General features: G+C 47.8%; 1 protein-coding gene across 4 annotated transcripts in view; it reads left to right on the top strand.

Annotated features, from left to right (window-relative positions):
• LOC123751066 (2-(3-amino-3-carboxypropyl)histidine synthase subunit 2-like) overlaps positions 1–25,253 on the top strand; it is a 79,703-nt gene that overhangs the window by 9,022 nt on the left and 45,428 nt on the right. For all 4 annotated transcript variants that reach the window (XM_069326289.1, XM_069326286.1, XM_069326287.1 and 1 more), the window contains 2 exons: positions 6,757–6,907; positions 15,596–15,708. In XM_069326289.1, coding sequence (XP_069182390.1) covers positions 6,764–6,907; positions 15,596–15,708 — 257 coding nt within the window. In that variant the 5' untranslated portion in view covers positions 6,757–6,763. The remainder of the gene's footprint in view (positions 1–6,756; positions 6,908–15,595; positions 15,709–25,253) is intronic.

The following is a 25,253-nucleotide window of genomic DNA, read 5'->3' as shown; positions in this document are numbered from 1 at the left end:
TGGTACCCCTGCTAAGTCCCCGTGAGTGTACACGTCCCGGGGGTTCAGCTCTTAGAAAGTTGTTTGGTAGCTTTGGGTGCCGGTTAGCAGTACCCTGCCTGGGATTACCTGAGCGCGAGTCCTCTTATAGTAAACGCTCGGGACCCTGGGAAACCCCTGGGGGCGCGCGGGTCCGATGGATGTGACGCCAGAGTCCCCCCCCTCGCTTCCAGTGAGTTTGAGGGTTGCTCTCACCCTTTGTCTCTGGGTGACTCTCTGTTTTGCCTCCGTCTGCTGCCTGTGGGGTCGGTGACACCTTCGACCCGGAGTCCTGCGAGTTTGGTTGCTCGTTGTGGCTCGGTTACCCAGTTGTGCTAACAAAGCGGGTGCGGGCAGCAGGGGCGTTGCACTTGAGCCTTGGTGGTGGCAACGTTCTCGTGGTTTCCTCCCCGGGAGCCCCGGGGCTGCCCCGTTGTAGTTCGTTTTGGGACTTGGGGGTGTTGGTTGCTTCGGTTCCATCCACGCCCCCTTGTCTTTCCCCTGGATCACCCTTCCTGCCTGCATCCGGTTCCTTACCGTCTGTAGGTTCGGGGCGGGGTTTTTTTGATGGTGTTGAGACTCGGGCAGTCTCGGGGAATTCCCCTTCCGGGGTAGTGACGGGGGCATTTGAGCCTGTTCCTCCAGCCGTGTTGTACGAGTCTGCCAGTGGGCTCCCTTCATTAGTGTTTTCACGGCTGCCCCAGTTTTCTGGTACGACCGGGGCTTTGGGGGAACGGCTCGGCCCCGGGGCCTGTCGTATAGGTTCCCGGGGCTGGGAAGGGGCTGACATGGGGGGGCCTTGGCCCCATTGGACCCCGTGGGGTTTTTTATCCCCCTCTAGGCGGGGCTTGTGGTTACGCGGAGTGGGGTTTTTCCTCCCCACTCGCCGTACGTGCTGTTGGGCGTCGGCCTATCCCCGGGCTCGGTTCCTTGGCCTTTGAGTCTGTTGGTTCCGTCCTGTGGGTGGATGTTTCCTCCCCTTTTTCCTCCCACCCCTTTTTGGGACGGTGTTTTCGTCATGTTTCCCCGTTCAATGGGGTTCTGCGTGACTTCTGATCTCGGGTGCGCCTGCGCCTTCGTGTGTCTTTGGGACTAGTGTTGGCTTCTGTGTTCTCGAGGGTACGGGAAGGTTTTTTCGCTACTTCCCGCATTATTGGAACGTCTGTCGGCTCCTCCTACTTGTCGCCCTGTTGGGCTACTTGTCGCCCTGTTGGACTACTTGTCGCCCTGTTGGGCTACTTGTCGCCCTGTTGGGCTACTTGTCGCCCTGTTGGGCTGCTTGTCGCCCTGTTGGGCTGCTTGTCGCCCTGTTGGGCTGCTTGTCGCCCTGTTGGGCTGCTTGTCGCCCTGTTGGGCTGCTTGTCGCCCTGTTGGGCTGCTTGTCGCCCTGTTGGGCTGCTTGTCGCCCTGTTGGGCTGCTTGTCGCCCTGTTGGGCTGCTTGTCGCCCTGTTGGGCTGCTTGTCGCCCTGTTGGGCTGCTTGTCGTCCTGTTGGGCTGCTTGTCGTCCTGTTGGGCTGTTTGTCGCCCTGTTGGGCTGCTTGTCGCCCTGTTGGCTGCTTGTCGCCCTGTTGGGCTGCTTGTCGCCCTGTTGGGCTGCTTGTCGCCCTGTTGGGCTGCTTGTCGCCCTGATGGGCTGCTTGTCGCCCTGTTGGGCTGCTTGTCGCCCTGTTGGGCTGCTTGTCGCCCTGTTGGGCTGCTTGTCGCCCTGTTGGGCTGCTTGTCGCCCTGTTGTGCTGCTTGTCGCCCTGTTGGGCTGCTTGTCGCCCTGTTGGGCGGCTTGTCGCCCTGTTGGGCGGCTTGTCGCCCTGTTGGGCGGCTTGTCGCCCTGTTGGGCGGCTTGTCGCCCTGTTGGGCTGCTTGTCGCCCTGTTGGGCTGCTTGTCGCCCTGTTGGGCTGCTTGTCGCCCTGTTGGGCTGCTTGTCGCCCTGTTGGGCTGCTTGTCGCCCTGTTGGGCTGCTTGTCGCCCGGTTGGGCTGCTTGTCGCCCGGTTGGGCTGCTTGTCGCCCGGTTGGGTTCCTTTTTGGGCTCTTTGCTTCTTTGGCCGTTTTTATTGCTCCTGCTTCCTCTTTTGGCTACTTTTCTCGTGCAGTAGTCCTGGCTGGCGCCTTCCCGCAGGGAGGGTGTGCGGTTCGACCAGCGTGTTATGCGCATGCGCCGTGGAGTTTTGTTTTGGGCTGGGCGGTGTTTCAGTGCTGGTGTTTTGCGCCCTTTTTGCTACAGTGCTTCGCCTCTCGTTCTTCTCCCTGGCTGCGGTATGTGCCCCTTCGCGCCAGGGGTGTCCTGGTTCCCAGTTGTGGGGAGGACACCGCGGTTTTCCCTGTGTCATGGGTGTGGACCGCCTCCTTCGCCTCTCCCTGTTCTCCTGCGGGTCCGGCAGGGTCCGGCTCTGGTGTCTTCACCTGGCGGTGCTCCCAGGTTCTTCTGGGCACGGTTGAGTCGTGTCAAGTTCGTGCCATTGTTCGCCAGGTGAGTTCTGCGGTCTGGCGTCTTTTGGCCGGGCGCTGGATGCGGCGGTGTTTATATACCTGTCTTTATTTAGGTATATTTTTGTACGACTGAGACCGTTCGCACACCAGTGACTGTCCCTTTTTTCAACCCTTCCTGTCCCCCTCATGTGCATGTCCATCCCATGCTGGAGTCATTCAGGGGACCCTCCTTTTTTAATGTTGAGGTGTGGGGGTTGTAGGGTTGGTTCTGTACTCGCCTGGTAAGGCTCCTGGCTGTGCTTGCAGGATTTGAGCTCTGGCTTTTGGGTCCCGCCTATCTGGTAGAACTTGCGGGACAGTACCAGTGGAGTGCAGTGGTGCTATTGGCACATTTGGGGAACACTGTATTACCATCAGAGGTCTGTGCTTGTTACACGACCTACTTGCGAGCATAAGCCTTCTTGCTGGTTCGTACGTGAACTTCCAGGGCGCACTAGCCTGTTTTCGTATGGCAGTTCCGGCCCGTCCTGGTTGTAGGGGTATGTGGGCCGGTGGACTGCTGCTAGCAGCTGCCTGGTGGGCCACCCTCTGGCCGGTCTAGCCTGGCCTTGGGCCGGGCTTCAGGTGTAAAAGAGCTCCCAGTACCTCATCCAGCAGGTATCGAGCGGGGTTTTTCCGCCGTCGGTCGCCTGGTGCAGGTTTCTGGGCCTGCAGGGTTTTGTCGTGTCTCCGTTGGCCCTATCTGGGGTCTGCCTGCTCCGTTCTCTGCCTTTGCAGAAGGGAGTTGCTATTTACATGTTGCATGTTGCAGTGGCGTCTGTTGCTGCTGCTGCATGTGTGCATTGGTACCGTGTTTCACGGTGGCGTGTCCTTGTTCCTGTGTCCGGTTGTGGAGTGGCACTTTGCTGCCGTTTTGTGCCTGGGGATTGCGTGGGGGGTTTTCTGTCCCTGCCTGATTGTCCACCCCTGGTTCTCCTGGGGTTTTTGTGCTTCTGCTCTTTCTTCCTGCCTCCTCTGCAGCAGGGATGTTCTGCGTGTGTTCTTAGGCGTTGGTCAGCCTGTGTCCTGTGATGTGCTTCTTTGTCTCGGTCTATTGCAGTTGTTCGTACCCCTTGGTTCGGGTACTGTTCTGGCGGCGACCCTTCCGCCTTCTTTGGTTTCTTAGCTTGCCCTGCCGGTTGGTTTTTTTTTTGGGGGTCTTGCGATGTCTCGTGTCGGACCCGTCGTTTCTGAACTCCTGGCGGGCTTGCATGCTTTGGGGAGTTTTTCTGTTCGGCAGACATTCCATCTCCTTGTGCCGCCTGGGTTTCGGTGGTCGCTCCCGAGATCTTCCCGCAGCTCCGCCTTTTTCCTTTGCTCGGAGGGGCCTTGTCGGGGCTGCTTATGTTTTGCCTCGCGGTCTCGCCTCCGGTTGGTGGTCGGGTGGCTTCGTGGTAGGTGTCCCACCTGCGTGCTTCTCTTGGCGGCAGTATGGGGTATTTTGGCGGTCCTTCCTTTTCCTGTCCCTTCTTAGGTGGTTACTCTTGTTAGCTTGGTTTACTCTCGGCTTGGTTTTCTGGTGGGGGTTGGGGGCCATCGTCTTGCCACATACTGTTGCCTCTTTTCGTGCGGCGCGGGCGGAGCTGCTTCAGCTTGCTTTCGGTCTTGGTGTTGCTTCTGCACCGTTAGTCAGCTGTCTTGTGCGTCGTTTCACCTCCGGCCTGTTCATGCGCCACTTGCACCATCCTGGTCTCTGGTCAGCGTGCTCTGTCTTCTCCTCGGTTGGTAGTGCCCCTTCGGTTCCGATGTGTTTTTTCGTCGGCTCTTTCCTTTGGGCCTTTGCCTCTGGGGGTCGAGTCGGAGTTTCCTTGCTCCTTCGGTTTTAGCGTTTTGGTTGTTTGGTGGCAGCAGTCTCCATCTTTTCTGGCGTGGGGTGGGGCTGCTGCATTCTGGAGGGGTCCAGGGTTTGTTGGTGCTTCGTTGGTCAGGCCGGGGGTGTGTCGTTTTTGTGTTCAGTGGCAGCCCTCCGCTGTTGTTTGCTTGCCGCAGCGTTTGGGTCCGGAGCGCGTTTTGCGTTGATCCGGTTCTGTTCTTCCCGGTTCGCGGGTGATAGTGTCCCGGGTGGTCAGCCGTGTTCTTGCGGCTACGCTGCCTGTGTTCTTCCCTCATGCCTGTGGCTTCGCTGCTCTCGCTGCCGTCTGGGCGACGTGGCCTTGCTGTCTTTCGGGCATGGATTTTTAGTGTTCGTGCAGGGGCCTTGCTGCTCGTGGTTCTCGTGTTGTTCCCGGGATTTTCAGGGCTGTGGCGCCTTGGGTTGGCGTTTGCTGCCGGTTGTCTCGCCTCCTTGGGGGGTGCGTGGTTGGGCGACGTGGCCATGCTGTCTTTCGGGCATGGATTTTTAGTGTTCGTGCAGGGGCCTTGCTGCTCGTGGTTCTCGTGTTGTTCCCGGGATTTTCAGGGCTGTGGCGCCTTGGGTTGGCGTTTGCTGCCGGTTGTCTCGCCTCCTTGGGGGGTGCGTGGTGTCCGCCTCCCGGTTCTGTCCCTTTGACCTTCCTCTGTGGGTAGTTAGCTCCGGGGAGCCGACGGGGCTCCCCCCAGAAAACCAGCGTTGAATGTAATGAAACGCCATTTTCTGGGTGAGACCCGGAGGCTCCCCGGCAACCCTCCCTCCCTCCGGTCGGCGTTTTTCGCGTGTTTTGACATCCAGCCTCAGAACTGATGGGTGGATAGCCGGCGTGGGAGGTCTGGGGCTCCCCCTTCCCCCTCCCGGGGAGGGGGGAGCTGCGCAGACAGCGGCGCGGTGACGTATGACGTCATACTAGTTTCCTTGTTTTCTGTTGAAGAGTTCTATCCACTAGTTCGGCTTTAGGTAGCAATTTTCACCAGAATAGGGGTTTGTTTTGGAATGCTTACCTTTCTGGATGCTTGACCCGGTCGATGGCAGACATAGAATGCTTCCAACCACACAGGGGTTTCTATAGGCCATTGCTCCCCTTGCCTCTGAGGGGGCCAGGTTCTGGCTCGTGGTCCCCGGTAGGCCCTAGAACTCCATACACATGACTGATGCCAAAATCTGACATTAGCATATCAGCCGGTAAAGCTCCGGGGAGCCTCCGGGTGTCACCCAGAAAATGGCGTTTTATTACATTCAACGCTGGTTTTTTCTCCCTTCCTATCTATTCTACGATGCCAAGACTTGGACCAGATGAAACTCTTTTCATATACAACTCGTCAAAAAAGTTTGATTGAAATCGAATTGGTTTTCCTTTATTGCATATGTTATTATTATGCCCCTTAATCCTCTTCATAATTTTTGCATCGTCAGCAAACATTGAGAGGAATGAGTTTACAGTATTCCATCTTTGAGATCATTTACATATATCAGAAACAGTATAGGTCCAAGGACTGTTCCCTGTGGGACTCAACTGGTGACGCCTCGCTACTCCACTCCGAGACCTAACCCCTCACAGTGACTCGCTCTCTCTTCTGCTGCCTAGATACTCCCTTATCCAGTGGAGTACTCTCTTTCACTCCTGCCTGCATCTCCAGCATGTGCACTAGTCTCTTGTGTGGTACTGTGTCAAAGGCTTTCTGGCAATCCAAAAATGTGCAGTGCCCACCCCTCTCTTGCCTGATTTTTGTTGCCTGGTCATAGAATTCAATTATTCCTGTGAATTTTTTTGCACACACTTCTCCATCTTGCATGGTATGCAAGTTAGGAACACTGGCCTGTAGTTCAGTGCCTCCTGTCTATCACCTTTCTTGAATATCAGGACTACATTAGCCGTCTTCCAAATTTTTGGCAGTTATCTGTTACCAGTCATTTGTTATACACCATGGAGGGTGCCAGGCACAGAGCTTCTGCTCCTTCCTTTAGCATCCATGGTGAGATTCTATTTGGGCCTATATCCTTTGTCATATCCAACTTTAGCAGATGCTTCCCCCCATGGCGCAGTGGTAAAGCACTCGCCCGGTGCTTCGCAAGCGCATTGGCCTGTGTACATATCCTGGCTGGGAAGGATTGACTGGGTGCCAATCCTTAACTGTAGGCTTTGTTCACCCAGCAGTGAAAGGGTACCTGGTTGTTAAACAATTTGGTGGGTTGTGTTCCGGGGAAATTAGGATTAAAGACCTGCCTGAAATGCTATGCATGCTAGTGGCTTTAAAAGAATGTAAGAATTCTTATATCTATGAATAAATAGAATTTTTTCTTTAATTGCCATATTGTTTTCAATAATTTATTATATATTGTGTATAAATCACAAAATTTTGTGACATAGTACCGGACTGTCATTTCTACCATCTTTAAACGACTTTTATCCTATATTTCAGAACACAAATGGCATCCTTCTCGAACTCGGGGTCAGAGGCCCTGGCTCGGACACTGGAGGAGGGTATTTTGAGAGCACCAACACTAGATTTAGAGAAGATGTACGAGATCACTCGATGTGTTGGATGGATTCAGGCTGGAGATTACAGGAAGGTTGGAACTTGTAATGCTTTAATTGTTGTGGCTTATTTAATATGCAATCTCTATACAGTACTGTACCTATAAATAAATCACTGTATTATGTTCTTATGTATGTTCATGACTAAAATTATATTATGCCTAAAGTACAGTATATAGTTGTTTATAAAACATAATAATTGAATAATTTGTTTGGTTTGGGACTGGAAGCCTGTGTACATAATATATAATTCCCACTGTCAGGGACAGGAAGCCTATAAAGCTTTGAAATTACTGACAGTTTTGGCCTCCACCACCTTCTCACCTTCTTGTTCCAACTCTCTACCACTCTGTTAGCAAACGTGAACTTTCTAATGCTTTTTGGGCAACTTTGTTTCCCTAGTTTGAATCTGTGTCCTTTTGTTCCTGAAGTTGTAGTTTTAAAATATTCTTCTTTATCAATTTTGTCGATGCCTGGTACTATTTTGAACATAATGATCATATTACCTCTTTTTCTTCTACCTTATCAATCTTCTAACTTTGGTATATTTAATGCCTCTAATCTGTCCTCAAAGATATTGTTTTTCTGTTCTGGAAGCTATTTAGTTCCATGTCTTGGCACGTCTTCTAGTTTAGTGATGTGCGTCTTGAGATAAACTGAATTTACCTGAGGTCCACTAACACACTAGTGGCCTCAACAAGGACCGGCAACTGGGACCTTACCAAAGGTTCCCTCCCCCATTTTTGCCTAATGATTTTTTCCATCTGAATTTTAAAATTTAACAGTTTTGGCATTATCGGCTTCAGCTGGTAGGCGGTTCCACATTGGCATCATACAACCGCTGCATATTCTAACTTTAGTCTCACATAGTCGTAAACAATTTCTTTAACCTTTAGACAGCAGCTATGGAGAAATGGTCATACTCACCTATGCACAAAAAATAGATTCCAAACAATAATTTTTGGTTATAGAATTATTAATTTTTATGCAAAATGTAAGAAAAACAGGAGAGTGAGTGAATATTTATCTCTTCACTGGGTGCAGGTGCTCTGCACGGCTGTGTTTGGCACTTGTCAATGCCTGGTGCTCGACTTTGCTGATGCTTCCCGTTTTATCCTCTGATGTTTCACTAATTGTTTTATCACTTGTTTTTCTTTATTTACATCCACAGAGAACTAGTATATCCATATTAGCATCATACATGTAAAACGCAGACAGTAATGGTTTAATTTGTCATATGACGATGGCTGCATTCTGCTAGTAACATTCATGATGATAACCGCATTCTTACCATGAAATGACAGCAGGATGTTTTCATGGCTCAAGGTGAAGTCCATTACAGCCACCTAGAAATATTATAGCCATATTTGTATCATACATGTAAAATCCTGGCAATAATTGTTTTCCTGATTTATCCAAGGGCCACTAACCCTAGTGGCCTCGACGAGAACAGGAAGCCAGCGGCTTGCTGAAGTTCTCCCTCATTTGCCATGATGATCTTTTCCAGGTATATTTTGAAATTCAGCAGTTTTGCCAGTCACGGCTTTGGCTGGTAGGCAGTTTCATGAATTAATAACCCTGAGGTGAAAAAGCATCTGTTCTCAGTCCTACACTGTGGCTTGTTGAGCTTGAAACAATTGCTCCTTGTTTGTTACATTTGACCTTTAGAAGAGAATATGCAGATAAACATCCTCTAACGTGTTCAGTAATTTAGGGTTCAATGAGATCCACCCTGTCATGCCTGGTTTGCAGTGTTGTTAGCCCTGTGGCCTTCAAGCGTACCTGATACGAGAGATGACTTGGGTCTGGAATGACTTTTGTTGTGCGGTGTATCACCTTCTCCAGAGCAGCTATGTCCTTCTGAAAATGAGGTCTCCATACTTGGAAATAGTAATTCTAAGTAAGGTGTGCACCAGAGATTTATACAGTTGAACCATTACCTTCTTTTCCTTATAGTCAAAAGTACACTTGATTATCCCAAGAGTTTGGTTAACTTTTCTGACTGCTGCACCCACCTGTTGTGTAACCTTTAATGAGTGATGGATCTTGACTCCAAGGTCCCTTTCTTCATCAGTCTGCTGTAATGTAATGCTATTAATTTGGCAGTCGAGACATAGGTTGTTATGCCCCACATTTTCATCTTCATATCGTTTCAATCTTCATATGATAACCATATTGCCCTATGAATCAACACTTGATGTTCACTGCACAAGGGCTAATATTTCTCCATCCATGCACTTAAGTGATTTTAAAGTTGGAAGGTGTTGTATATGCTCCTCACAATGTTCTTTGTGGCCACCAGGTGACACTTTTCTATACAGAAATGCTCTTAGATCTCTTTATCAGAATTCTTTAAAGCTTTTTCATATAATTTGTAGATTGTGTGACTATTTTCTCCCACTTCACAATGTGACATTTATTCATGCTAAATTCCCTTTGCCAAGTGCTGCTCCATATACTTTTGTCCAGGTCTTTTTGAAGGCTATGACAATTGTTGAAGGTTATCTTCCCCTAGTTGCTTGGTTCCGTCGGCAAACATATTCATACAATTCTGTATTCCTACTGGTAGACCATTTACATAGACAATAGTTCCAGAGAAATTTTCATAGTTCTCTGGAGATTCTATTTCGCTCATTCATACAAAAAGCCCCTTTCAAAGCTGGAGAAATTGCCGACCTGGAGAGCGTGCAGAGATCCTATACTGCTAGAATTCACTCGGTAAAACACCTAAACTATTGAGACCGACTAAAGAGCCTAAATCTGTACTCCCTTGAGCGTAGGCGGGAGAGATATATAATAATTTACACGTGGAAAATGTTAGAGGGGCTGGTCCCAAACCTGCACACAGAAATAATATCACATGAGACCAGAAGACATGGCAGGATGTACAGAATACCCCCGTTGAAAAGCGGAGGTGCAACAGGTACTCTGAGAGAGAACTCTATCAACATCAGAGGCCCGAGACTGTTCAACACGCTTCCGCTACACATAAGGGGCATAACTGGCCGACCCCTCACAGTGTTCAAGAGAGAACTGGATAAGCACCTCCAAAGGATACCTGATCAACCAGGCTGTGACTCATACGTCAGGCTGCGAGCAGCCGCGTCCAACAGCCTGGTTTTTTTTTTTTTTTTTTTTTTTTTTTTTTGATCAGTCCAGCAACCAGGAGGCCTGGTCGACGACCGGGCCGCGGGGACGCTAAGCCCCGGAAGCACCTCAAGGTAACCTCAAGGTAAGGTACATACTTTGGAACTGTTTAGTGTCTGGGGATGTGAACTACCATCACCTTGTGAGGGTAGGTGTTGTTCATGGTTGTGAACCACCACCTTGTGAGGGTAGGTGTTGTTCATGGTTGTGAACCACCACCTTGTGAGGGTAGGTGTTGTTCATGGTTGTGAACCACCACCTTGTGAGGGTAGGTGTTGTTCATGGTTGTGAACCACCACCACCTTGTGAGGGTAGGTGTTGTTCATGGTTGTGAACCACCACCTTGTGAGGGTAGATGTTGTTCATGGTTGTGAACCACCACCACCTTGTGAGGGTAGGTGTTGTTCATGGTTGTGAACCACCACCTTGTGAGGGTAGGTGTTGTTCATGGTTGTGAACCACCACCACCTTGTGAGGGTAGGTGTTGTTCATGGTTGTGAACCACCACCTTGTGAGGGTAGGTGTTGTTCATGGTTGTGAACCACCACCTTGTGAGGGTAGGTGTTGTTCATGGTTGTGAACCACCACCTTGTGAGGGTAGGTGTTGTTCATGGTTGTGAACCACCACCACCTTGTGAGGGTAGGTGTTGTTCATGGTTGTGAACCACCACCTTGTACCTGGTTGATACCTGGTTGATGGGGTTCTGGGAGTTCTTCTACTCCCCAAGCCCGGCCCGAGGCCAGGCTCGACTTGTGAGAGTTTGGTCCACCAGGCTGTTGCTTGGAGCGGCCCGCAGGCCCACATACCCACCACAGCCCGGTTGGTCCGGCACTCCTTGGAGGAATAAATCTAGTTTCCTCTTGAAAATGTCCACGGTTGTTCCGGCAATATTTCTTATGCTTGCTGGGAGGACGTTGAACAACCGCGGACCTCTGATGTTTATCCCACCCTTGTGACCCTTGTGAGGGTAGATGTTGTTCATGGTTGTGAACCACCACCTTGTGAGGGTAGGTGTTGTTCATGGTTGTGAACCACCACCACCTTGTGAGGGTAGGTGTTGTTCATGGTTGTGAACCACCACCTTGTGAGGGTAGGTGTTGTTCATAGTTGTGAACCACCACCACCTTGTGAGGGTAGGTGTTGTTCATGGTTGTGATCCACCACCTTGTGAGGGTAGGTGTTGTTCATGGTTGTGAACCACCACCACCACCTTGTGAGGGTAGGTGTTCATGGTTGTGAACCCAACCTGTCCTCTTAAAAAGAACGTCGCTTTTGGCCATTTGCCCGTATGACCAAATTTGGACGTAATTTGAAAATGAAAAAAAAAATGAAAATAAATTTTGGATTTTTTTTCAACAACAGTAAGTTAAGGGTCCTCTGATAGATTAGGTGGGCAGGAAATTCTCATAAAGTTTCAAAACGTTATAAAAACGTTAATTTAAAGTGTCCTCTTATAACCTCTGCACGTACGCTGGACGACTCAAATAGAAAACGGTACAGAACGTCACTTTTGTGAGTCAATTTAATTTCAAATTACGTCCAAATTTGGCCATAGCGCGCATACGAGCCAAAAGTGATGTTATTTTTAAGAGGACGGGTTGGTGAACCACCACCACCACCACCTTGTGAGGGTAGGTACACCTGGTGGTTGTGAACCACCACCTTGTGAGGGTAGGTACACCTGGTGGTTGTGAACCACCACCACCTTGTGAGGGTAGGTACACCTGGTGGTTGTGAACCACCACCACCTTGTGAGGGTAGGTACACCTGGTGGTTGTGAACCACCACCACCTTGTGAGGGTAGGTACACCTTGTGGTTGTGAACCACCACCACCTTGTGAGGGTAGGTACACCTGGTAGTTGTGAACCACCACCACCTTGTGAGGGTAGGTACACCTGGTGGTTGTGAACCACCACCACCTTGTGAGGGTAGGTACACCTGGTGGTTGTGAACCACCACCACCTTGTGAGGGTAGGTACACCTGGTGGTTGTGAACCACCACCACCTTGTGAGGGTAGGTACACCTGGTGGTTGTGAACCACCACCACCTTGTGAGGGTAGGTACACCTGGTGGTTGTGAACCACCACCACCTTGTGAGGGTAGGTACACCTGGTGGTTGTGAACCACCACCACCTTGTGAGGGTAGGTACACCTGGTGGTTGTGAACCACCACCACCTTGTGAGGGTAGGTACACCTGGTGGTTGTGAACCACCACCACCTTGTGAGGGTAGGTACACCTGGTGGTTGTGAACCACCACCACCTTGTGAGGGTAGGTACACCTGGTGGTTGTGAACCACCACCACCTTGTGAGGGTAGGTACACCTGGTGGTTGTGAACCACCACCACCTTGTGAGGGTAGGTACACCTTGTGGTTGTGAACCACCACCACCACCACCTTGTCAGGGTAGGTACACCTGGTGGTTGTGAACCACCACCTTGTCAGGGTAGGTACACCTGGTGGTTGTGAACCACCACCACCACCTTGTCAGGGTAGGTACACCTGGTGGTTGTGAACCACCACCTTGTGAGGGTAGGTGCACCTGGTGGTTGTGAACCACCACCATCTTGTGAGGGTAGGTACACCTTGTGGTTGTGAACCACCACCATCACCACCACCTTGTGAGGGTAGGTACACCTGGTGGTTGGTGAACCACCACCTTGTGAGGGTAGGTACACCTGGTGGTTGTGAACCAGTGGCTATTATTATTGTGAACTTAACATTCTGTAAAATGAAAACAAACAGTTATAATAATGTATATGTATTGAATAGTATAAATATGATTTGCCTTATAAAGTCTTTCAGTTAATTATTGTCTCTTAGATACTTCAGAATTTAGATACAAGAACAAATATAAATTAATGTGATTAATGCCGATTTATTGACGATCTATGTTTTTAGTTGGCAGATAAGAAAATAAAGAGGAAAGGCTCCTTTATTTTTCATATTAATAAAAATTATAACCTAAAGAAATTATGAAGTACTGTATGTACTTATATGAATACTGTGTATACTTATATATGTAGTCCTGGGGCGGTTCTTGTCTTTCTCATATTTTCCTATTCTTCTAAAATCACTGACATTTTCCTTTGAGCCTTCTACTAAACCTACTATTTTCTCTGATTTTCATCTCTTCTGCTTCTCGGTCCACCCTAGATGAAATTTCCTTCTCTAAACATCCAAAAAATATAGTGGACTTTCTTCTATCTGCAGTGTTTTGTACTAGTTTGCTGTTGGTAACCAGTTCTTTCCTAATTGCTTGCCTAATTTCTGCTTCTTGTTGGTCATTTCTGGTTTTGACTTACAAAGTCTTCCTTGACTGTCTCTCTCTCTTTTACAACTTGTGCATATGTCTCTTTTTATTTCTTCTTTATACTTCTCTAGTTCTTTATTAGCCTCCTTTATTTGAGTTGCCAATGAAGTTTCTCGTTGCATCTCCTTGCCTAACTCCATGTTAGCCCTCAGGGTCCCTTGGAGTTGTTCACCATATGAGTATTTTCTTGTTAATTTCTTCAAATTCCCTACTCTTCACTTAACATGCCTCATTACCCTTTACTAGTTCCTTGATGTATTCCTCCTGCATCCTTACCTTATAAGTCAAGCTGGAAATTTCTTTACCTTGCTGGAAAATACTTTCTTTTAAATTACAAAACTCAATCTTAAGACTTTCATTTTGCTGTTCTAATTTAATAACCTTTTCTTCATAATTCTTTAGCATGTCCTCAATAATCACTAACCTGCCAAGAAAACCACCTTTCATTACATCTTGTGAGAAACCTGTATAAGCTCCCTTTGCTGGGGTACTGTCCTTCCCTGTGGTGGCGCCCATTTTTGTTGATATTCTGCTGTGATGGTGTCCCACCTGCGGGCTTCGTCTCGGCAGCAGTATGAAGTTTCCTGGCGGTCCTTCAGTTTCTTTTTGACTCTTCGTTGCTGTACTACGCTTTCGGTTAAGGTTGTGTTGTCCTTTCTCTCCTGGCTGTTTCAGGACTGTCATCTTATGCCGAATACTGTTGTCTTGTATCGTGCAGCGTTGGCGGAGCCGCTGCAGCTTGCTTGATGTTACTTCTGTACCATTTCGCAAACTGTCTCGAATGTTATTTCATCTCCGGCCTGCTCATGTGCCGCTTGAGCCATTTTGGTCTTTGGACAGAGTGCTCTCATATCCGTCTTCTCCTTGGTTTGTTGTGGCCCCTTTGGTTCATGCTTGTTTTTCCGAAGCTTTTTTTTTTGCCTTGTTGATATTGGCCTCTGGGGGTCGGGTTGGGGAGCTTCATACCTTCCTCCGGTGCATGGGTTTCTGCTCTTTTAGTCGTGGTGATAAGTTTGTTTGTTTGCAGCTATCTCCTTCTTTTCTGGTGAAGAATGAGACTGCTGCTTTCCATTGGGGGTCATTGGGTTGTTGATGCTTGGTTGGTCAGGCCGGGGGTGCATCATGTGTTGTGCCTGGTTGCTGCTCTCCAACGTTATTTGCATGCCACAGCCTCTGTGGCCGAGGACGTGCTTTGGGTTGATCCGGTTTCCTTTCTTCCTAGTTCTCAGGTTCAGGTCTCTCAGGTTGTCCGCAGGGTTATTTGGTCTAGCCATCCTGTGGTCTGCTGCGCTTGCTGCTGTCTTCGGTAACATGTCCTGGGCTGACATTCAGGCACAGGGTTTTTGGCAGTCGAACAGGGGTCCTGGCTGCATGCTACCTCGTTAATGTTCCTTAGCATAGTCGGGCCTGTGTTGCTTTGGGTCGGCGGTTGCAGCCTGTTCTGAATTCAAGTTGAGGTGCGAGCACTGACCGCCTCCCGGGTAAGTTCCTCTAGTTTTCGTCTTACCTTGAGGTGCTTCCGGGGCTTAGTGTCCCCGCGGCCCGGTCGTCGACCAGGCCTCCTGGTTGCTGGACTGATCAACCAGGCTGTTAGATGCGGCTGCTTGCAGCCTGATGTATGAGTCACAGCCTGGTTGATCAGGCATATCTTTGGTGAAGTAGCTCCAGGGAACCGAAGGGGCTCCCTCCAGAAAACCAATGTTGAATGTAATGAAAGGCCATTTTCTGGGCGAGTCCTGGAAGCTTCCCGGCAACTCTTCCTCCTCCAATTGGCGGTTTTTCGCATGTTTTTGATATCCAGCCTCAGAACTGGTGGGTGAATTGCCGGCGTGAGGATCTAGGACTCCCTCTTCCCCCTCCCGGGGAGGGGGGGAGCTGCGCAGACATGCGGCGTGGCTCGTGTGACATCATGCTTGTCTGTTCATTTTTATTTGGGGGAGTTCTGTTTGCTAGTTGGTCTATTTTAGTTGTTTTAACCAGAATAGGGGTTTGCTTTGAGGTGCTTACCTTTCTGGGTGCCTGTCCCGGTCGATGGCAGATATAGAATGCTCCAAATCCCATGTGCATTTCTATAGGCCAGTGCTCCTCGTGCCTCTCTGAGGGGGCCAGGTTCTGGCCGGGGTCCCCAGTAGAACTCCATTTACACTGACTGTTACCAGAGTTTAGGGATATACATATCAGCCTGGATAGCTCCGGGGAGCCTCCGGGACTCTCCCAGAAAATGGTGATTTATTACATTTAACGCTGGTTTTTTCTTCAGGTTGCACTTCAGTTTCCCGACGAGTTATTAGGAGACGCTGGTGCAGTGTGTCGTGCAATAACACTACAACTAGGCTTCACTGTTTATATCCTTGGTGATACAACATATGGCAGGTCAGTATGAGGGCTGTGTGGAGTTGGTTTCATATTGCATGTTGTGTAATGTATTAGGATGTGTGTGGTGCATTAGTAGTGCAATGTATCTGTAGATTATGCAAGGTTAAGATAAGACGTGGATGGTGTGTTATAGAATATGAGGAAATGTAATTTGTATGTGCAAGGTGTGCCATATAGATTATGTAGAGATTTGATATACTGTGTGTGATGTGTTTTGGATTGTGTGAGCTTGGGATAAGGTGTGTGTGTGTGTGGTGTACAAGTTTCTATTAGGATTTGGAGGCTTTGGTTTTGAACACTGGGGGACCCGGTCCATTGCCTTCTCTTAAATGTTATTCCTCTATACAGTGCTCTTTAATAACTATTATTAATGGCGCATGTATGACCTGTTATGGTGGTACTGGTTAGTTATTTGCTTGGGACTACAGGCATACCTCAGTTTAAGAGTTTAATTGGTTCCTGGAGACGCCTCGTATTCCAAAGCTAATTTCCCCATAAGAAATAAAGGGAAATGAATTAATCCGTTCCTGACTACCCCAAAAACCCCACATCAAACTAAATTTTTATACCTAATTCATCTAAATAAACCTACAAAACTATGTTCAAGTTATTACTTACCTTGCTGTTGAATGCTGTAGGCGTATGGAAGATGGTGAGGAGGGGGGAGGAGGAGAGGAGTTACTACTGTACAGTATTTGGAAGGGGAGTCCCCTTCCATTATCACATCAGGCAGTGAGGACCTTTCTGGTGTGCTCTCCCTGGGACGTTTTATCTGAGTGCCACTAGGTCCTGGTTGAGACTCACTGCTCGATTTCCTCACCACAAATCTGTCCATGGAAGCTTGCTTTTCCCTTCTTCGCAAGCTGTCTCTGTAGTAAGGTATCACATTGTCATTGAAAAGATTAAGGCAACGGCCTATTACAGCTTTCTCTGGGTGAGTCTTTTCAACAATTGTTTTAATCTCTTCCCACATCTGACACACCTTCTTAATTACTGCAGAAGGGACATTCGCTACTGCCTCATCCTCCTCCACTGTAGAATCATCCGCTGCGTTGTCTTGCTGTTCCTGTTGAAGGGCTTGGAGTTCTTCGGTGGTCAGTTCTTCGTTGTGTTCTTCCACCAACTCCTCCACATCACCATCCAATTCCAAGCCCATTTGCTGGCCTAGACTTAACAATTTCCTCAACAATAGGTGCATCATTTAGAGGCTCAAACCCCTCAAAGTCTAGTTCTCTCACACATTCAGGCCACAATTTTCTCCAGCCAGAGATCAGGGTTCTTTGAGTCGCTTCTTGCCAGGCTTTGTCAACGAGTTTTAAAGCACTACAAATGTTAAAATGCTGTTTCCAGAACTCTTTGAGGGTGAGGTTTGTGGCTTCAGTCACTTCAAAACATTTCCGGAAAAGTGCCCTTTCATAAAGTTTCTTAAAATTCGCTATGATTTTCTGGTCCATAGGCTGAATTAGAGGAGTGGTGTTAGGAGGAAGGAATTTAACTGTGAGGAATTTATTGTATCTGGGCAACAAATCATCTTCCAAGCCTGGAGGATGAGCAGGAGCATTGTCGAGGAGAAGCACGGCTTTGAGTGGCAAATGTTTCTCCTGCAGATATTTTTCTATGGCAGGGCACAGCACTTCATTCACCCACTCCGAAAAAATAAGCCTAGTCACCCATGCTTTTTTATTAGCCTTCTGCATCACACACAAATGGGTTTTCTGCACCTTATATTGTTTGAAAACCCTTGGATTTTCAGAATGATACACTAGCAAGGGTTTAATTTTCAAATCGCCACTCGCATTTGAACACAGCACAAGCGTAAACCTATTTTTCATAGGCTTGTGTCCGGGCAAGGATTTTTCCTCCTTGGTAATGTATGTCCTCTTAGGCATTCTTTTCCAAAACAATCCTGTTTCGTCACAATTAAACACTTGTTGCGGTAGGTATCCCTCAGCCTCTGCAAACTCTTTAAATTCCTCAATAAATTGTTCAGCGGCTGGTTTGTCTGAGCTGGCTGCCTCCCCATGCCTTGTAACACTATGGATACCACTTCTCCTTCTGAATTTTTCAAACCAGTCCCTGCTTGCCTTAAACTCTTTCGTATCTGCATCACTCGTTGCAGGGGTATTCTTTAGAAGGTCTTCGTGCAATACCCTGGCTTTCTCACAAATAATGGTCTCCGAAACACTATCACCCCTTAACTCCTTGTCGTGTATCCAAATTAATAACAACTTTTCCACTTCTTCAAGTATTTGTGGTCTTTGTTTCGTTATTGTTCTGACTCCTTTTGCCACTTTAGCACTCATAATCTCATTTTTCTTCTTAAGTATAGTGCATATTGTTGATGTGGCTTTGTTGTACTGCCTACAAAGTTCAACAACACGTGTACCGTTCTCATGCTTCCGAATGATCTCTTGTTTCTCCTCCATTGTCATCCTCACATGGGCTTTCTGGCCTTTATCCTTACCACTGGCTTTCTTGGGACCCATGGTGAGATATATAATAACAAATTGTATAGTCAAATCACCAAAAATCCAACAAAACACTGAAAATCCGCGAGAAGAATTGATGTGGGGTAGTCACTGGGCGCGAGACAATGGTAAACCGAGGGGCGGAGGGGCAAACGCCGAACCACCACGCGCTAGGTCGGCCTGTACGCGTATCAACAAACTCGCGTTCCGAGACATATTTTCCGAGGAAATCCTGCTCGTATTCCGAAAAACTCGCATACAGGGACACTTGCATTCCGAGGTACCTCTGTACTGTACTCATATTTGGGTTAAGGCAGTCGGATAACACAAGTAACTCGAAGTCATTGATTTTGCTAGTACTGTACTGTACTATACTTTTCAATGTAGTACAATGCTAAAATGAAAGAGACCTCTTTTATATATGATTTGGTTAAGGTTTTGTTATAGGAAAGTCCTTAACGTTTTGGTTTAATTATATATGCCACTTTTGCAGTGCTAGATCTTATAAATAGAATAGATGTAGTACTTCACTTTGACGTTGCTATAAGTGCTATTCTACTTAACCACTGTGCTGCTCAGGCTCCAAATATGCCTGTGCACAGGAAATAAATTCTTGGCAATTTTTTTTGTTTTTGAAAATGTTAAATACCTTTCCCTGATCACAGATATGTTAAAAAAAAAAATAAAATAAAAATTTTACTTACTTTGGCCACAATGGGGTCTGGAAAATGGCGTGTGATGTCAAGATTTGGTGGTCGCCCATGGCGTAGACTTCCTGGGGCAGTCGTCCGTGGCGTAGACTCCCTGGGGCAGTCGTCTGTGGCGTAGACTCCCTATGGTTGCCACACGCCTGCTTCAACATGCACGAGTTGCCACAAATAATTTTTTGTTAATTTTTTGCATGCATTTCCAAATACATTTGTTTTGTTTTTCTTGCCAATCCTATGTATAATAAACACGTACACAATATTATGGCAGTAGAACATCCGTACTGTCCCAAGACACTGTGTTACATGCATCACAAATGTGTCCACATATATTGCTCGTATATCTAATGTTTCATGTTCATTTATGTATATTTACAACATATGTACACACTATACAGTCACACACTATATACATTCACCATCAACACTCAGAACTCTGCGAGTGTGAGCTGCCACACCCAGCTACCCCTCCCTCACTCCTCCAACATCTTACTCGCCATCATTCCTCCTCCCACTATACTGTTATTCACACCAATGATTCATGTTCTTTGTGTATATTTACAACATATTTACACACTATGCACTGTCACACACTATATACATTCACCATCAACACACTCAGAACTCCGCGAGTGTGAGCTACCATATCCAGCCAGCCATCCCTCACTCCTCCAATACTTAAACAAATATCTAATGAACATCTCATCGACCTAACAAATTCACAAAGACCTGAAAGTTGTAGCATTAATTATTATGATAGATATCATGAGGAGACATTCACATATGGGACTAATAGAACAAGAACCCGGCAATGTGATGTTATAGTTGCCAGAATACGCCTGGGATATAGATGTATCTGGCAGCTTTCTCAAAACCCAAATGTCGAGTACACAATGTGTCAACTTTGTGAAAGAGAGAACATGCACTCCCTTCAACATTATATTGTAGAATGTCCCATATTGTCTGACTTTCGCCCTCCTGGGCTGAGGTATGCTGAACTCTGTAACTACTATACGAGTACTGGAACACTTGATGTTATACAGTATTGGACTTGTACCCTAGATTAACCATGTAATGTAACTATATAACCTGAGCTTGTAAAAGCATCTTAATCACCTTCAGTGGTTAAGTTCTTAATTGCACACTAGTTTCTCTTGTCAGCTATCTCACCCTGTCAGAGTAAAAGAGACAGATATATGTAAATGCTTGTGTGTGTGTATATGAATGTATATGTACGTATATGTATGTGTGTGTGTGTATATGTATGTGTATAAAGTACATATGGAAGCTGATCAGAACTGCATTTCACCTTTGAAAATGCACATTAATGACACTTCCAACACTTTATGCAGGGCATATGTAGATCTGTGCATCTATGTATTTACGTATGTAGGTTAGCTTAGCATTTTAAAAACACCGAATCACCTTCTGTGGTTGATTGTTCAATAAATCCCTGAACTATATGTTTAACACATCCCTAACCCTGTCCATGGAGGACAGAAAATGTATATAGGCTGGTTAGCATTGTAAATGTCTGGCCACGTCTGTGGTAGGAAAATAAAAAAACCCATCTTATTTGCCTTCATTCTTCCTCCCACCATATTGTTATTGGTTTTATTACACTACTAGCAGTACCTGCGTTGCTGTGGCTCAGTCTGGTTAAATGGGAAAGAAAGAAAAGAGAAAGTGCACGTTTCTAATATGTTTAATTTCACAATGCTTGTGGGTATACGATATTTTTGTTGTTCCATTGTCTGTGGAGATATAGAGATTGTCTGGTTTCCCGACTCTACAACACGCAACATATAATTGTCCATGTGAGAATCAAATCCGTGTCTAGAAATAAACTGCATAATTCTAAAGATTGACCCTGAGTTTTGTTGATGGTGATTGCAAACGCCAATCGAATTGGAAATTACAATCTCTTAAATTGAAATGGAATATCTGTTAGAATGATAGGAATGCAAGCAGGCGATGAGTCACAATAACGTGGCTAAAGTATATTGACCAGACCACACACTAGAAGGTGAAGAGACGACGACGTTTCGGTCTGTCCTGGACCATTCTCAAGTCGATTGTGATGAGGAAGTAGAGACAGGCAATAAATAAGCAAGAGAGAGCTGAGGAGCACAGTAAGGTGTAGTAGAGGGATAGTAGTAGTAATGTGAACTGCAGAGGGCCTATTGGCCCATACGAGGCAGCTCCAAATATAACCACCGAATGAGAAGGAGATAGTAATAGGAATAAGAAGAGGATAGCAAGGGAGCATAGGAGAAGACAATGAACAGAAAAAGGGGAGAAGAGAGAAAGAAAAGGAAAGAAAAAGAAAGATAAATGGAAAGGGTAAGCTTATGTTAGGTCACGTTTGTTAGAAAGATTAGAGCATTTGAGTATATACTGTGAAATGGAAGAGTCCACAGCAACAAAGCCAGGACTCAAGTTCATGTTGGGTACATTGTGTATTAGAGCCGATTCAACAAGACGGCGTCTGTGTAGAGTAGAGGCAGGAAAGATTATTTTGGAAGAAGACCAATCAATGGGATGATTAGAATCCCTCACATGGCAGAAGAGAGCATTGTTAGTGTCTGCAGACTTAACACTTCTCTTGTGTTCTTTAAGTCTGTCATTCAGTATACGGCCAGTTTCGCCAAAGTATTGAGAGGACAAGACGAACAGGAAATAGAGTAGACACCAGCAGCATTAGAAGCAGGAGGAGCAGTGTGAACTAGATTGCTACGAAGTGTGTTAGTTTGTTGAAAGGCGAGTTTAATGTCAAGAGGACGAAAGGTATTGATAAAAGTTTTGAGTTCAGATATGAAGGGAAGGCATAGTACAGTGCTACTAGTGTTGGAAGCAGGTTTAGGATGAAAGAAATTTCGTTTAGCTTGAGAGTAGGCACAGTTGATGAAATGCAAAGGGTAACCAAGGCGAGAGAATGATTTGTAGATAAAGGCAATTTCAGAATCAAGAAACTGAGGGTCGCTGAGGCGTAGAGCGCGGTGGAAGAGAGAGACGAGGACATTTTTCTTAACAGAAGGAGGATAGTAGGAAAAGAAGCGAATGTACTGTACATCCCACTGTGCATGGGTTTGCGGTAGACAGAGAAAGAGAACCCGGACACAGAGCTGTGAACGTGAACATCACGAAAAGGAAGGAGGGAATTAGATTCTCACTCAACTTTGAAATGGATAGAAGGAGCCAGATTGTTACGAGAGGAGAGGAAAGGCTGGAAAAGACTAAGGTCATGAGGCCATAAAGCAAAAATGTCATCAACATAGCAAAGCCAGAGAGAGGGACGAGTATCAATAGAAGGAAGAAGAACAGCTTCGAAGTATTCCATGTAGAAATTAGCAAGAACAGGGGAGAGAGGGGAACCCATAACGACACCGAACGTTTGAGTGTAATATTTACTGTTGAAAGAGAAAGAGTTAGTCAACACAGAGTCTAATGAGATCGAGGAAAACATCAGTGGGAAGCGGGAGAGGAAGAAGGCCCTCTGACGCCTTCTGTCTAAGGAAAGAGAGAACGTCATCGAGCGGAACATTAGTGAACAGAGAGTAGACATCAAGACTAAGCATCTTACAAGAGGGTTGCAGGCGTAGTCTTTCTATGAAGTCCTGAGAGTGACGAAGGTGGGCAGGGGAAAAAGTGCCCAGGTAAGGCGTCAGGGTTTTAGCGAGCCAGGAGGCAAGAGGATAGCTGACAGAGCCCCGTGAAGAAATGATAGGACGAAGAGGAACACCAGGTTTATGAGTCTTAGGAAGACCATAGAAATAAGGGAGAGAAGGGCAGATGACACGGAAAAGTTTAATGAGATCAAAGTCAGGAGAACAAAGACTAGAGAGCTGTCTTAGTTTGCGGTTAAAGGAAGTTTTGAGGCGATCCAAAGGGTTAGAAGTCAGAGGAGCATAAGTGCGAGAGTCAGAGAGCAAGACATCTGCTTTTCGGAGGTAGTCCTCACGGTCAAGGACAACCACCGAATTGCCTTTGTCGGAAGGAAGGATAAGAATAGAGTTGTTAGATTTCAGAGGCGCAAGGGCAAGCTGGAAGCGACGAGGAAGGTGCTGATTTTTAGAAAACAAACTGTCAAGAACGGGGATAAGTGCCCCTCTAAAGGCAGACAGGTCCGAAAGAGTACTAGAGTTAGAATTGACAAACCTGTAAAAGGAACTAATGAGATCAATGCCACAGCGTGGGCCAGGGGAAGTAGCAAAAGACAGACCAAGGCCAAGAAGTTCTTGCTGGTGCTTAGAAAGAGAGTAGGATGAAAGGTTGGTAACACAGTCAGAGAGAGTATTTGGCCCAAGGACTGTTGTCCTTGGGCCATGTGAGGGATTATAATCATCCCATTGATTGGTCTTCCTCCAAAATAATCTTTCCTGCCTCTACTCTACACAGATGCCGTCTTTTTGAATCGGCTCTAATACACAATGTACCCAACATGAACTTGAGTCCTGGCTTTGTTGCTGTGGACTCTTCCATTTCACAGTATATACTCAAATGCTCTAATCTTTCTAACAAACGTGACTTAACATAAGCTTACCCCTTCCATTTATCTTTCTTTTTCTTTCCTTTTCTTTCTCTCTTCTCCCCTTTTCTGGGGGGAGCCCCGTCGGCTCCCCGGAGCTATCCCAGGCTGATATGCTAATGTCAGACTTTGGCATCAGTCATGTGTATGGAGTTCTTAGGCCTACCGGGGACCACGGCCAGAACCGGGCCCCCTCAGAGAGGCAAGGGGAGCAATGGCCTATAGAAGCCCCCGTGTAGTGGGAAGCATTCTATGTCTGCCATCGACCGGAACAGGCACCCAGAAAGGTAAGCGCCCCAAAACAAACCCCTATTCTGGTTAAAATTGCTACCTAAAACCGAACTAGTGGATAGAACTCCCCAACCGAAAACAAGCAAACTAGTGTGACGTCACACACTGCCGCGCCGCTGTCTGCGCAGCTCCCCCCTCCCCGGGAGGGGGAAGGGGGAGCCCCAGACCCCCCGCGCCGGCTACCCACACCTCAGTTCTTGAGGCTGATGCTATAGGCGATGGTCGTGTGCTCTGGCTCCGGTGTCGCTACTGCACTGTGCTTTGCGTGTGGTGTTAGTTTTGTGGGTGCGAGAGCCAGGAGTTATCTTCAGTACTCGGGCTGCATGCGCCTAGGGCTGCCTTCCCTAGGTGCCCTGTAAGTACTGCCCTTGGGGCCACCTTCCACAGGCTCCTCGGGGTCTGCCTCTGCTGGTCTGTTTTACCTTTCGGTTTTTCGGCCGCCTGTTGGGCTCTTGGGTGTTCTGTTCTCCCTTGTTACCGGCAGGTAAGAGGCAGTTTGCACTGGTAGGGGCGCAGGGTGCTGCTCAGCTTGTATTTCCCGACATCGCGGCCGGCTCTGTTCCTTGGGGTTCGCTGTCCTCTTGCGGGGTTTTGTTTTTCTTTTTGTTTTTGCCTGGTGGGGGGTTCTGTCATTTTCTTCAGTTTGTTTGCCCTTCCACTGTTCTCCTCGGTGGCGCCCCCTGCTAGGTCCCCGTGAGTGTACACGTCCCTGGGGTTCAGCTTTAGAAGTTTGCTTGGTAGTTTTGGGCGCCGGTTTGCGGCACCCTGCCTGGGACTTCCTGAGCGCGAGTCCTCTTAAAGCAAACGCTCAGGACCCTGGGAATCCCCTAGGGGGTGCGTGGGTCCGATGGATGTGACCCCGGAGTCCCCACTCACTGTGTGCGAGTTTGAGGGTTGCTCGGTCCCCTTGTCTCAGGGTGACCCTCATTGTTTTTGCCTCTGCCACGCTGCCTGTTGGGTCGGTGATACTTTCGACCCTGAGTCCTGTGAGTGTTGCTGCTTGCATGTGACTCAATTTACCCAGTCCTCTGATGATTCTATTCGGGTACAGGCGGCACGTGCGTTGCAGTCTAGGTTTCGTCTGTTGCAACGCGCTCGGTTGGTTGCTTCCCCGGATGCCCCGGGGCTGCCCCGCTTTGCTTTTCGAGACCCGGACTTGGGGGTGGGGGTCGCTTCGATCCTGGTTCAGTCCACACCTCCTCGTCCTTCCCCTTCTGTTCGTTCTGGTCCCCCGCCCCTGCTTCCGGCCCCGAAGCGTCTGAGGGTTTCGGGGTCGGAGCAGGGGTTACTTGATCTCGAGACTCGGGCAGCTTCGGGGGTTGCCCCTTCCGGGGGGGCGGCAGAGGCATTCGAGTCTTGTCTCCCGGCCGAAGCTTCAGGGTCTGACCAGTGGGCCCCCCTTCCTCCAGCTTTTCCGGCTGCTCCGTCTTTGTCTTGTGGGGTCGGGGCTTGGGGAGAGGACTCGACCTCGGGTCCTGTGGTGACGGACCTCGAGGCTGGGGAGGGGCTGACTTGGGGGCCTTGGGCCCCGCTGGACCCCGCCTGGGT

The sequence above is a fragment of the Procambarus clarkii genome, chromosome 18 (genome assembly GCF_040958095.1).
Source record: "Procambarus clarkii isolate CNS0578487 chromosome 18, FALCON_Pclarkii_2.0, whole genome shotgun sequence".
Taxonomy (NCBI): Eukaryota; Metazoa; Arthropoda; class Malacostraca; order Decapoda; family Cambaridae; genus Procambarus; species Procambarus clarkii.
Note: the sequence above shows the minus strand (reverse complement) of the source record. Positions and strands in the feature narration are given on the sequence as shown.